At 37.6% G+C, this 12868-nt stretch overlaps 1 protein-coding gene across 1 annotated transcript in view; it reads right to left on the bottom strand.

Moving 5' to 3' along the window:
- The window catches only part of ADGB (androglobin), a 231390-nt gene that overhangs the window by 130979 nt on the left and 87543 nt on the right, over nucleotides 1-12868 (bottom strand). Inside the window, exons 10-12 of the mRNA XM_043543090.1 lie at nucleotides 5942-6036; nucleotides 2982-3156; nucleotides 1161-1251 (exon numbers count right to left, since the gene is read on the bottom strand). Of these exons, the coding sequence (XP_043399025.1) occupies nucleotides 1161-1251; nucleotides 2982-3156; nucleotides 5942-6036 (361 nt within the window). The remainder of the gene's footprint in view (nucleotides 1-1160; nucleotides 1252-2981; nucleotides 3157-5941; nucleotides 6037-12868) is intronic.

The raw sequence follows: 12868 nt of genomic DNA, 5'->3' as shown, positions 1-12868 counted from the left end.
CAGGAGAAAAATGGTGTCACAGATCTGGAATGTAGAACTGATTCCATGAGCTCCATGATTTGTGTCAATGTGAAAGGGACCTCTTAGAGGTTCCATTCTTTGGCCCAATGACTCAAACAACTGGCAAAATGTCTTGAGGGCAGAGTGAAATCTCTGAGGCAAGTGGTCCTTTAATCAACAAATCATCGAGTTATGGGTTCTTTTTAAGAGTATAATCACCCCTTATGATTGAAGATCCTTGATGCATTGCCTTTCTGGCAAATCCAATATAAAGCTGAAAATGAAAACTAGCTTCCCACCTTTTCCATTACATGTGACTAAAATAACCATCAGCAATTGCATCCTATACTGTACTTCAGGAAGAACACAGGCATAATTACCCCTCTGCATTCTTCCTGAAGCTTCTGGCTAAGTGGAGGAAGAGGAGGAATTTAACAAAGAAGCAGACTGAGCAGTATCCATTTCTTCTATCATTTGGAGGTGATTTAAAGTGAATTAGTTCCTGAGGCCAATTTTCATATTCAGTTAAAAAATCACATATCACTCATAATTGAGGGGAAGATTATCTTAACATTTAATAACTCCTTAAACATAAGAGGAACATTGAGCATCTTTATTGCAAATCCCACCTTTCAATACAATAAGAAAAGTAGAAAAGAAAAACAATCAAAACCTATTATAAGAAAATACTTAAGGGGCCTGACCCAAGCCCTAATGAATTCAATAGAAAGACTCTATTGATTTCAATGGCCTTTGATGAAGCCCATAAACATCTGAAGAAAGAAAATTCCAACTTTTGGACCCAATGATCCATGGTGTGTCTAGCAGGGGTTGAGGGAAGAGAAAAGAACTGTTTGGCACACAGGTCAAAATAATGTAGGAAAGGTAAATGGGAAACGTGTATTGAAAATTCTGGATTTCAATTGCTCCTAGACATTCTTAATTTAAAAAGGGATCATTTCTTATGCAATTACATCTCAGATAAAAGGTACAGGCCCTTGAATGAGCAATGAAAGTAAACAACTGGTTTGCATATTATAGATAAACACAATGCTTTGTGTTTATATTGGTTACATGATGAATGTTTAACAGAAATGTTAACACTCTTTCGGAACAAATAAGTGCATTCCCTTATTGTACAGGAAGTTTAATTTACTTACATATTTGTGGGTATTGCAATAGGAGTGACTCTATAATTCAGAAATGGGCTAGCAATCTCAATATACTGTTCAGGTTTCTTTATTATAGGTTCTGAAAAAATAAAAAAAGATTATTATGAGTTTTAAAACACTAAAACCAGTGATATTGTTCAAAATAAAAATTCACAAAAAAGGGTTAAGACTGTGGCTAGTTTTGGTACAATTCAAGATGAAATCTGACATTACAAGGATAGCTGTATGTACTAAACCATTAAGTGATTTTTGAAAGTACAGCTTTCAAAAGATTTTAATTCAGCAGGACTTTTGAAATATGAAATGGACACTTCTACAACTTGGTTTTGCAGTGTCATTACTATCCTTGAGAACCCTTTAAGTCCATATTAACATAGTTGCAGGTGAATTACCCCATAGCTCCCTGCAAGCAACCACCTAGTTCAGTTATTACCCCATCCTCAAGCAAACTGCAGCTGAAGTCAATACAAGTTTTCCAAGTAAGGAATTAAGGATTTGGTTCATTTCAAATAAATAAATAGAATGCCTAAGATACTGAAAAAATCTGTCTTAGTTCATACCATCTACGTGCATGTTAATTAGACTTACCATTGCATTATTGTTAAATGTGAAAATTAATAATATTTCTAATGAAGAGTGTTTTGAGAAAAAACTATTAAGGCCACAGTTTTAAGAGTGCATGCACACAATTAGAATAACTGAATAAAAATGGTCTATTAAATGTCTCATGAGTTATTTAAGGCAACTTCATGAATTCTTAGTGAAATACTGTTAGGCAATTTTTATTGCTAATATCTGATCTGCAAAACTCTCTAAAAAGACTTTAGCAGCAAGTCTATGAAAACGCTCTTAGACAATTATGAAGTTGCTATTGAGGAAATGTAAGCCCAAAAGATGGCATGTTTTAGAAATGTAGGCCTCAGTTTCCTGTTCTGCCATTCCTGCAGATAGTGCAAGAATGGAAGGGAATGGTCAACAGTGCCTTTAAGTAAAGCACTGTGCACACAGAGAGCTTATATCCTGCAATGTACTGATTACTCTGAGCCTGAGCCAACAAGGGTAGGCCTACACTGCAGCTCTGAGCCTCCCAGCCAAGGTAGACACACTCGTGCAAGCGGGGCTCAATCTAACATGCTAAAAATAGCAGTATGGATGTTGCAGCTCCAGCAGAGATTCAGGCTAGCCACCCGAGCTCAGACACAGAAGGCCGGTGGACCTGAGAGCCCGAGCTGATGACAGAGCCATCAACGTCCACACTGCAATTTTTAGCACCCTAGTTCAAGCCTCGCTAGCGCAAGTCTGGCTATCTGATGTTGGGAGGCTTGTGCCCAGTGTAGTGTAGATATACAGTTTAACTTTAAGTATGTGAGTAGGACCAATAAAGTCAGTGGGACTATCCATTTGCTTAAAGTAAAGCATGTGTTTAAGCGCTGTACTAGCTGTCAACATCATGTCCCTATAGCTCTAATAATAATAAATAAATAATTTCTCAAAGCTTTCCAGTTTCTGTGTTCTCAGTTAAAAGGTGGTTAAGTCCATCACTGATTCTCTCCAAATCTTTAATTCAGGTTTGGGGATTTTTTCCAGATATGATGTATCCTGCCTCTCCAAACACTCATTTATGAATGAATGGGGGGAAAGCCTTAAACAAGGGTGCAAAAATAAGGAGTGAAATTCAACTGTGATGTAACTCCACTGAAATTATATGCCAAGAGTTTCCACTACATTGGTTCACAAGTGAAACACTAAGAACTTTAACTGTGATTCATAGTAAATTAAATATATTTTGTACATTCTGAGCAGACAAACCTTGAGCTTCATCTGTCACAATAGTTTCTTTTTTCGGGCGGATCAGTTTCCATCGAGGAATTGGTGGTGGCTTTGGTGGAGCTATTAGAGGACAGGACCTAGTCCTAGTCACCAGCACAGGATGGCTATATATGTGGGAAAGTCCATACTGCCTCAACTTCTCAGAAGAATCAGCCTGCAAAATCCAGAAGGATAAACTCAGTGACAGCAGTTCTCCTTTCCTATACTAAAAGAGCTAAGCAGTAAGCATACAGAATCTTGACAAAATATTAGATTTTAACATGAAATATTCAGTCAGCTCCTTGTTCCAAACATGTCTAGCAAAGATGACTGATCAGGAGTCAAAATTTAATGGCACATTTTTGGTTTAAATACATTTTATCGTATATAAAGGATTTATTGTACAAAAGTCGTTTCATTCACAACCATGCATTTTTCAGCTCTGGAGATAAACACAGAATGATATTGTGTCACAGCAGTGGAATGAAAAAAGGGGGAAGGCTGACAACGTTTTGTTTTAAAGATTTTTTGTTTAAAATGTTTTTCTGAAGCGTTCGCTAAAGCTTCGTGCTGACACCTACAAGGTGGCAGAGTTCTACTACGCAACTGGCTTATTTAGGTGGCTCATGAAAACATCCATAATGTAAAGTTATCCTGCAGCAATATTTTTATATCAGAATTAGCCCTTTAATCTCGCTATTTTAGTACATGTGGTTGTATGTAAAGACACTACAGCTGGCCCACATAACCATGACATAAGAGTAATTTTAGATACGGACATTGAGTGGTGCTCTTCCCATTTAAACAGTTATCTTCTAATATTTAAGTATATTCCTTCACTATTTAATGTTTAGTGTTAATATTTGGACATCTTCCTTTCTTTTTCTTTTTCTTTTTTTTTAGCTACGTATCTTCTGTTGTTCACTAAACAAACTAAACCAATTACTCATCTTTATTCTGCATTCCAACAAAAAGCCCCCCCCCAGCCCCCCACATTGCTCCCGCTCATTGTCTAACATCCCTGGAACTCCGCAGCAATTACTGTGATTGTCAGTGTGACTGCCAATAAAGAGAAATCAAGCCAGAATGCAAAAAAAGATCCATAAGCAACCTCATCAGTTTGATGTGATGTTTCCTCCTGGACATATAACATGCAGGAGTGGTGGCTGGGGAAGCACACATTTAAACAGACAGTACTTAACATGTAAGAAGCAAAGCCACCTGATGTTTAGAAATGATTCTGCACTTCAGCAAACCAGTTTAGCTACTTTACTGTAGATCTTGGCAGATAACTGTTGGCCAAGATACATACTAGAGTGATACCAAACTATTGATTTTTTCCCCCTTTTATTTGAATAACTCTGCATTCTTTCTGTAGATAGCCAAAACCGAGCAATACAAGCATTGGGAGAGCACACACCAATAAAGCAGGCCAAAAGAGAAAAATGCAAAAATCGTGAACTGAACTGAATGACAAAACTCCCATTGACTTTAATGGGGCCAGGATCTCACCCAAGTAATTAAACTAATCTTCCAAAATATGATCACTTTCAATGGTGGATTTCTGGGTTTCCAAACATGGTCTGAACCAGGCTTGCCTAAAAGACGTCCAGAAGAAATAGAATATTTCTATATTTACACCCCCCTAGACTACCATTCATCCATGAGTCTACTAAATGACCATCTCCGACAAATGTTTAAATGACATCTCAGACCTGCCTTATCACACCTGTGTATCACACCTCTTTTGTGGTGATCTCTGCCTCATTAGGGATTGAGGCCAAAACCAGGGAATTAGACTTGACCCTCCATATGGCAGGAGAGAATGCAACCCCTAAGCCACAACTTCCAAACTGCTTTCTGATTACTATAAACTACCAGTAGTATAGATTTCAGAGTAACAGCCGTGTTAGTCTGTATTTGCAAAAAGAAAAGGAGTACTTGTGGCACCTTAGAGACTAACCAATTTATTTGAGCATGAGCTTTCGTGAGCTACAGCTCACTGCATCGGATGCAGTGAGCTGTAGCTCACGAAAGCTCATGCTCAAATAAATTGGTTAGTCTCTAAGGTGCCACAAGTACTCCTTTTCTTTTTGCAGTAGTATAGAGAAACTGTGCTAAACACATAAATTATATAGGATTAAATTACAGTGGTCTTTCTATTTAAACAAAGAACACAATCCTGGGTCCAACTGATATTAAACACAGTTAATTCAAAACAGTCTCATAAAAGCACTGCCAGACATTTCTTTATTCTGTGAAGACTAATAATCTTTAAGTGCTCTAATTATTAGTAATAAGAATCAAATTGAAAAGAAAATTTGTTTTTATTCCTTACATCTAAAGCTAAGGTTTCAAGAAATCCTTCCCTCTCCACCATACAAATAGCTTTTGGGCTGGATGAGAGAACTAATTGTAAATATATTAACAAGTTACAACTCCCTTTATTTTTATTTTTCTGCAGAAACAAGAAATGTAACATCTGCCACCCACTTACTTTCACCAGTCACAACAACAATCACAGCTTAAATGAGCACAGATTGGCTATTTTCTGTTTTATACTAGTTTATTAGAAATTATGAGTTAATTGTACTAAAAAAACTGAATTCAATTTTTCAAGGAGCTCTTACAGTAATTAGGCTTATTTTTTTCATTAATATCCCATCTTGCCTTATTTTAATCTAACAAGATTTAGTCTAGCCCTCATTAGCCCAAAGTATACTGACTAACACAAGAACACAAGAGACAGAAGTGAAAAATGTGGTAAAACTGAGGGATTGCTAGAGCTGTGGCGAGAAATAGAGATTTAAAGATTAAAAGAAATGTATTCAGCATTGAAATATAAATTGAACTGAACAGTCATTTCCTGGGGAATGTTTTTTTTAAAATGAACTTGTGACAAAATAAATATCTTAATTGTGAAATAGTTATTTGTTTTTCCTAAGAGAACAAAGCCTTACCATTTGCCCCAAAACAAAGATCTTCTCTTCAGACAAATGGAGAGGTACATAGCTAGCACACACCACCATTTGTGGCACTGTCGGCACTGGAGAGCCTAGAAGAGAGAACACTGTATCAATATGGCTTAGAACAGGACAAAACCAAAACAAACTATGAAGTACATAACACCAAATGGTTCTAATTCCCTGTGGAACACCATGTTCTATGATTAGAGTATGATTGGAATATTTAAGTGAGAAGAAGTGCTTGATACACTCTCCATTGAAAAGGAACCATTTCTGGAAAAGCCCCATTGTTTTGGTCCAATGCAATTTAGTGTGTTAATACCTTTTAAATATTTTGCTTGCATTACACAAAATAGATAGCAGACAGGCTGTTGGTCAGAAAGTAACTTTAGTGATTGGTCCACAGGAGATATTCCTTTTATGTTTTCCCCCCAAATGTTAAAAATATTGGTACTGAGATGCCACAGCACACTATATAAATGCCTAGACAGATAAGAAAGGTATGTGTCCACTACAAAATTTTGTTAACCTAAGTTATGTTAATGTACAGCCACTGCAGAAATTAAAATCACTTTTGAACGTCCACACTGCTGACACGAAGAGCATAATGTACGTTCTCACCAGGAGAGCTTGCACTGATTTAACTGTCAGTGTAGGGCTTTGTGGGACAGCTTCTGAAAGGTAGCAACAGTCAACGTAAGCAATGCAGTGTTCACACTGACACTGTGTCATCTTAACTATATCAACATTGAATCCTTCCCTTTCGTGTAGGTAAAGTTAAGTCGGTGTAGGGGGCAAGTTACATCGGCAGAAGCGATATTTTAGTATCTTTAGCGCCTTACGTCAACTTAACTATGAGGTGTAGACCAGGCCTTAGAAATGTAATCTGGACTATATAAATGGTCCAAAAACAACAGGAGCTGTTTCTTCCTATTTCACTTTCCCAGTCTGTGGGAGTGTGTGCTGCGTGTTTGAACTGATTGGCCATGGCTTGATCCCTGTCTTCCATGGGTATTTTTTGCTCATGTAGTGATGTAACAGAATATACCCGTGTTCACACCCCACACACTATTGCAATTATTTTTGTACAATTTGCTGATCAATAATATCATGACAAAATGCATGTAGCAGTGTTATATGTGAAGCTATAAACATAAGCTGAAATCATGACTAAAAGTATGTTTTCCAGATAAGTCTGGGGAGTGGCCAAACCAGTTCTTCGGAGACAAAAAGGCAAGCTGACAACTCAGCCAGGTGTAAACAAGGCTGATGGACCATTTCCTGCTAAGTAGTCATTCTTTGTCAGGAAAGGGGGTAGGGGTATAAATCTACAATTTAGCAAAGAAACAGCATGGAGTTTCCTTCCACAAAGACTGCTTGTCACCTTGCTCCCAGCTAGAAATGCTTCTCAAAGAGGGGGGACAGAACTATAAAAAGCAGGGGTCAACACCCCCCTCCCTCCCTGCCCATCACATTCACTGCGCATGAAGAGACAAAGAAAGCAGCCTTTGGACAGTTTTGTCAGTATGACTGATCAAAGCATGTGGTGAGAAAACTTTGCTTTGAATATAATATAGTTTAAGTTAGGCACCAATAAGAGTTATCTTTATTTTTCTTGTAGCCACTTCTGATTTTTATGCTTCATTACTTGTACTTACCTAAAATCTCTTTGTAGCTAATAAAATTACTTTATTGTTTTATCTAATTCAGTGTGTTCAAAACTGAAGTGTCTGGGTAACCCCATCTGTGATAACAAGTTGAGTGCATATCATTCCCTTAAAGGAAAATGGACTCAATAAATTTGTAGTGTCTAGGCGAGGGATGAGCAGTACAGGACATATGTTTCTGTGGAGAAATCTGGGACTGGGAGTGTGTTGGGGTCATTCTGTGGTAATCTTTATGGTTGTTAAGAGCCATGGTGTGGCTGTCTGGCTGTAGCACACACAGAGACATAGTCGGGAACATGTTGGAGGCTGTTTGTGAGCAGACCAGGTTGGAGGCTACAGCAGCAAGGCATTGTAAAGGGCACCCCAAGTTACAGGGCATGGCTGACAGCTATTCATTGGTCTGGATTGTACCCTGGTATATCACAAGTGATATATCGGTTTGCAAGATAGAAACAGGGATCCATTACTCTTCTAGTTCTAGTGAGTTTCCAGCTATGTAAGTTGACAGGAAGTGTAGCCTTCTATGTGCTTTTAAAATGTTTCTTTCTGGAAAGTATGCAAAGCTTTCAATGCTTTTCTTCAATACCGTAGAAAACCTCCAATTCTTGAATGTCCCTTCTGAAATCCCTTTAAATTCAACATCTCTGTAAAATTTCAGTGGTTGGTGAATGCTCCAGTTGGTCCTTAATATCTCTCTCCACACGCTTGTGACTCCCATGTTAGCCACAGCTGTTGTGTTAGCTATGGGTTTCATTTGTTTAAAAGCAATAATGCATTTGGGCTTGATCTCAGTCCCCTGCAGACATATTGGACCTATTACAAAAGCAACACTAGCAGCTCCAATATTCAACATTACAGAACAGTAAATGCCACAAGCCAGACCAATTTCAGCTCATGTGAGAAAACATTTTACTCAAATAATCAGTACTTCACCAAATACCAGGTGGAGCCTAAAGCTGCAAAACCAAGTCCAGATGGACTGTGAAACAACATGTATACAGGGCACTGAACAAATTATTGGAGCATGTAAATCATTAACAGATTGCTTTATCATATCCACTTTAACATTAATAGAATATTAAAAATATACTGACTGCTTTTTAAAAATGAAACAATATTTTATTTTTTCTCACTGTATAAAAACTAAGGGGGAAATTTATTCTTCTGTAAAGTAGCATGAAATCGATGTCTGTGAATTTGGTTAAAATTGATAACATTGCTAAATGTGAATTATTAGGCGAAAAGTGTTACAACCTACAGCATTACTAAAATGTTTAGCCCCAGCAATGCCTATCATTTAGATCTGTCACTGAAGATTTACAAACTGTTCAGGCAGCTGCTAAAGATTTGAGATATCAGCAGTTGCACAATTTTAGATCTTGCTGTTTTGTAAATTCATTCGGGGAACTCTACATTTTGAGCAAGCTCATTTTGTTCCCCATGAGAGCAAAAAAGCATTTACAATTAACTCAGGGAAAATTTGTATATTAAAAAGAAGGGCCAAAGGGTTTTTATTTTCAGGATTTATCAGGATTTTCTTCTCGGTCATTCTGAAATATTCACATGAACACAACATACACATGTAAGACTTTTTAATACTAAAAGTATTAGGCTCTAATTTCAACCTGTGAGTGAAAACTTTAACTATTCTCCACAGATAAAAGGCAACCTGTAAGAATATCAAGGCTCTTTTTATACCTATTAACTACTTCAGGTACTTACACTTCCCCCATTATCAAAGTATCTGTGTACCTCAATCTTTTACTGTATTATTTCTCTCAATACACCTGTGACAGAGAAATACTACTATCCCTATTTTACAGATGAGAAACTGAGGCACAGAGAGACTGACTTGCCCAAGATCAGTCAGGAAGTCTGTGGCAGAGCAAAGTCTCCCAAGTCCCATGCTAGTACCCTAACTACTAGAACATACTTCCTCTCTGGGACTATTAAGGCTATTCAGAAACATCAACAAAGATAAGGAATTGTCTAGAAGCCTAGTGGAGCTGTGCTTGATCAACGGTGACTAGAGCAAAGGACATAGCTAGTGGGTGAAATCATTGTCACTAGATAGTGAGGAGAATGAGATCTGTGAACTGTTGGGGCTCTGGTTTGCTAGAATCTAAGACATTTCTGAAAGGTGGGAAGGGCCTCTGATAACTGTCATATATAAAGCTGACCATTAATCTTACTTTTCAATATTTTGTCTTCCCAGCACAGGTTTGACCAAGGGGTCCTTTCTCATTCTAAGCAGTAATTATGAAAATTGCTGATCAATAATAAACAAGTGATTAGCATTTACCAAACATCCGTACATTAATGTATCTGAACCAACAAGGCTCAACTTAAAATAAGTAGTTAAGACCAAATGACTGAATGGACTCATGTAATGAAGACAGAAATTCTTTTGTAATTCTAAAAAGTAAAATGTAAACTTTATCAAGAGTTATTTGACAGCAATGTAGGAAGGATTCATGCTCATCTGAAAAGTACAGGAGATCAGTACCTTTGGAGTCCTCAAGCTCAAATGTGCAGTTGAGGAAAATTTTGCTGAAATGAAAGAGCAATTTCATGCTGCTCCAGGTGAGATAATGCCATGGCTGCACAATGATCTTTTAGGTTCCATTCCAAGATTTCCAGCAGTAATTCAGAAACCTTCTGCAATCACCATGAGCCTCATGGTTCTGAATCTGAATCCTGGATTCATTCTTAACACCCAACCTAGGCATTTCCATCTTCTTTTTTGATAACTTTGGAGATGAAGGGTTTTCAGCTCTCTGATGAACCTCGGCATTTGTTTTAAGTTCATTCCATTTCATACCTAGTATTTCCCTAAGCCTTTGCTTTCATACTGATGTCATTCAGGAGCAGTCTCTGTTCATCTTTGACACCCAGAATATAGCAAAGATCAATTGATGATTATGCAACTAAACTAAAAGGCAAACACTTGAATTTATTAGGAGAGTTGCAACCTCTTTTATGCTAACATGGTTTTCCATGCAGCACAAACTCAGCAATTAAAAAAAAGTGAGTGAAGCACTTTGCCCTGGGTATACTCTTTCAGATAACTTTAAATGTGAGGGCCAATACTACATGTGGCAAGTGAAGAAAAAAGAAGACCGAGAATAATCAATACTGAAATTAATACAGGATGGTTAGTCAAACAAGCAATGTTTCGATAATGGCTAAAAGCATTCACACAAGGAAAATGTCCTTAATGCTATTGATACTATGTGTGAAAAGAAACACAGAGAGTACTATATGGTGTTCAGCACACTATTTCAATCTCATTGGGAACGAAGTATGATCTACCAGAGTATTAAGCAGCATGAAAGTTCCAAATTCTTCTGTAATCACAGCCATAGCTGATAGAATTAAAAGGGAGGATAGATGTCCCAGCTTTTCAATGTTTGTGAAGAAGATTGTGTCAGTCTCCTATATACATATATGGGAAGTAAAATTATGGAAGACAGAATGACTGAATTCAGGACTTTGTCAAAAACATTAAAATTTAATACTCTCATTTTCTTCACAGCCAACCAATCTTACATCCGACCCCCCCCCCCTAAAAAATCTTACAGACTCCTTCTTTACAAGTTTCAGGTTTAGTTGCTTTTTATTTTCTAGTCTATCCAGGTTCTTATCACCCATTTACTACGTATCTGAACATGTATCCCAGAGTGGGACTTTCAGGCTCAGCTCTGGTTCTTTTCACCTTGCTAATGCCTCCACAACATGTTTTAATTTTTGCCCTGAGCTAGCTTTCCTAGCTCTTCATTCTTGCAGCTCTTTATATGTCTCTTGTGCTACTTCTCATTGTTAAAAAATCTCAGGTTTTTGATATCTGAAAATTCAAGATATAATAGCTCTACCCCCATTCCCTGTTCCCATATCCCCCCCCCCACACACACTCACTTCCTGATTGACTGCAGACTATATAGTAAAACTTGAGTTCTGCTTAGCTATACCTTAACCAATCATTTTCCTGAAATTTAACTAACCAACCCTAACATATTGTAACATGATTATGTAACCAATTATATCTCACCACCTTCATTAGTTTACACCCAGCAAAATTAATTATACAGCAGACAGGAACAATCACAGAACCAGACAGAGATTATACAGACAAACAATAGCAAAGTGGAAACTATAATGTCAAAACAATACAGAAGTTAGGATTTCACATCCAAGCTATTGATAAGTGAGTTCTTGCCAGACAGGATGCTATCAAACTAAGTTTCCTTTTACATCTTCTAGGCACTTCCCTTTCTCTGGAGGTGATAGGCATTATCAGGACAGGACTGTATTCCAAACAGCCCAACAGCACCTTATTTCAATGTGACTAGTTTGGAATGTGAGGAGGTGACCGGTCACTTCCCAGCTTACGGCTGCCTCTGTTGCTTAGCCAAAGGCCTTAGCCTAAGAACAGGGCCTCAGACTGTCACAGTAAGAGAAGGACCTTACACCAGCAGACAGTGATTTTGATTCTTTCTTTTATACCTCTATAACTAGCCAAGTGATAAGAATACACCTAAATTCTTAGAGTGCAGGCCTTTACCGACAGGCCTGAATATCTATATCCTAACAGTAATAACAGCCCTTTATTTACTCTCATGGAACAAAAGTCTCTCACGTGTATTATGATTGCATTTCATCTGGTCTCTGAAGTAGGCCTGAGACCAAAAGGTACTTTGATTCCACCAGACACGGAACCTGAATCAGTTTCCTCCTCCATTTCTTCTTCGCACCCATCTGTCTCTTCTTCATCTTCATCTTCACACCACCAACTGTCTCTTCTCCTTTAATGTAATAGCAGCAAAGACAAAAACCTTCTAGGAACGTTGCCTCTTGACCACTATTTGGTGATTTTGCCTGTCCTTTTATTGATCTAATGAAACCTCCAATATGTTCTAGTTCACTGAGACCTGTTTCTTCCCTCCTTTCCATATTTAAACATACCATCACACTATTAAGGCATTTGTTTTTCTCTTTCCATAATGTGCTTTAATGCTGATCCCTCTTGCCTTTTGCTGGCCCAGAAGTGAGTCTGTCACACTTCCACAACTATTAAACTGATGTACAAGAAGAGTTATTTTTTCAAATAAATTTTAAAGTTTGTAATTATTTTACTCCACTAACAGTGAACATAAATCAGATGTCAAACTAGCTAACTTCCTGCTGGTTGTTGATGACAAACAACTATACACAATACCTTCATAGTTGTAAAAACAACAACAACAACAACAACAAC

This window comes from Chelonia mydas, chromosome 3, assembly GCF_015237465.2.
Source record: "Chelonia mydas isolate rCheMyd1 chromosome 3, rCheMyd1.pri.v2, whole genome shotgun sequence".
Taxonomy (NCBI): domain Eukaryota; kingdom Metazoa; phylum Chordata; order Testudines; family Cheloniidae; genus Chelonia; species Chelonia mydas.
Note: the sequence above shows the minus strand (reverse complement) of the source record. Positions and strands in the feature narration are given on the sequence as shown.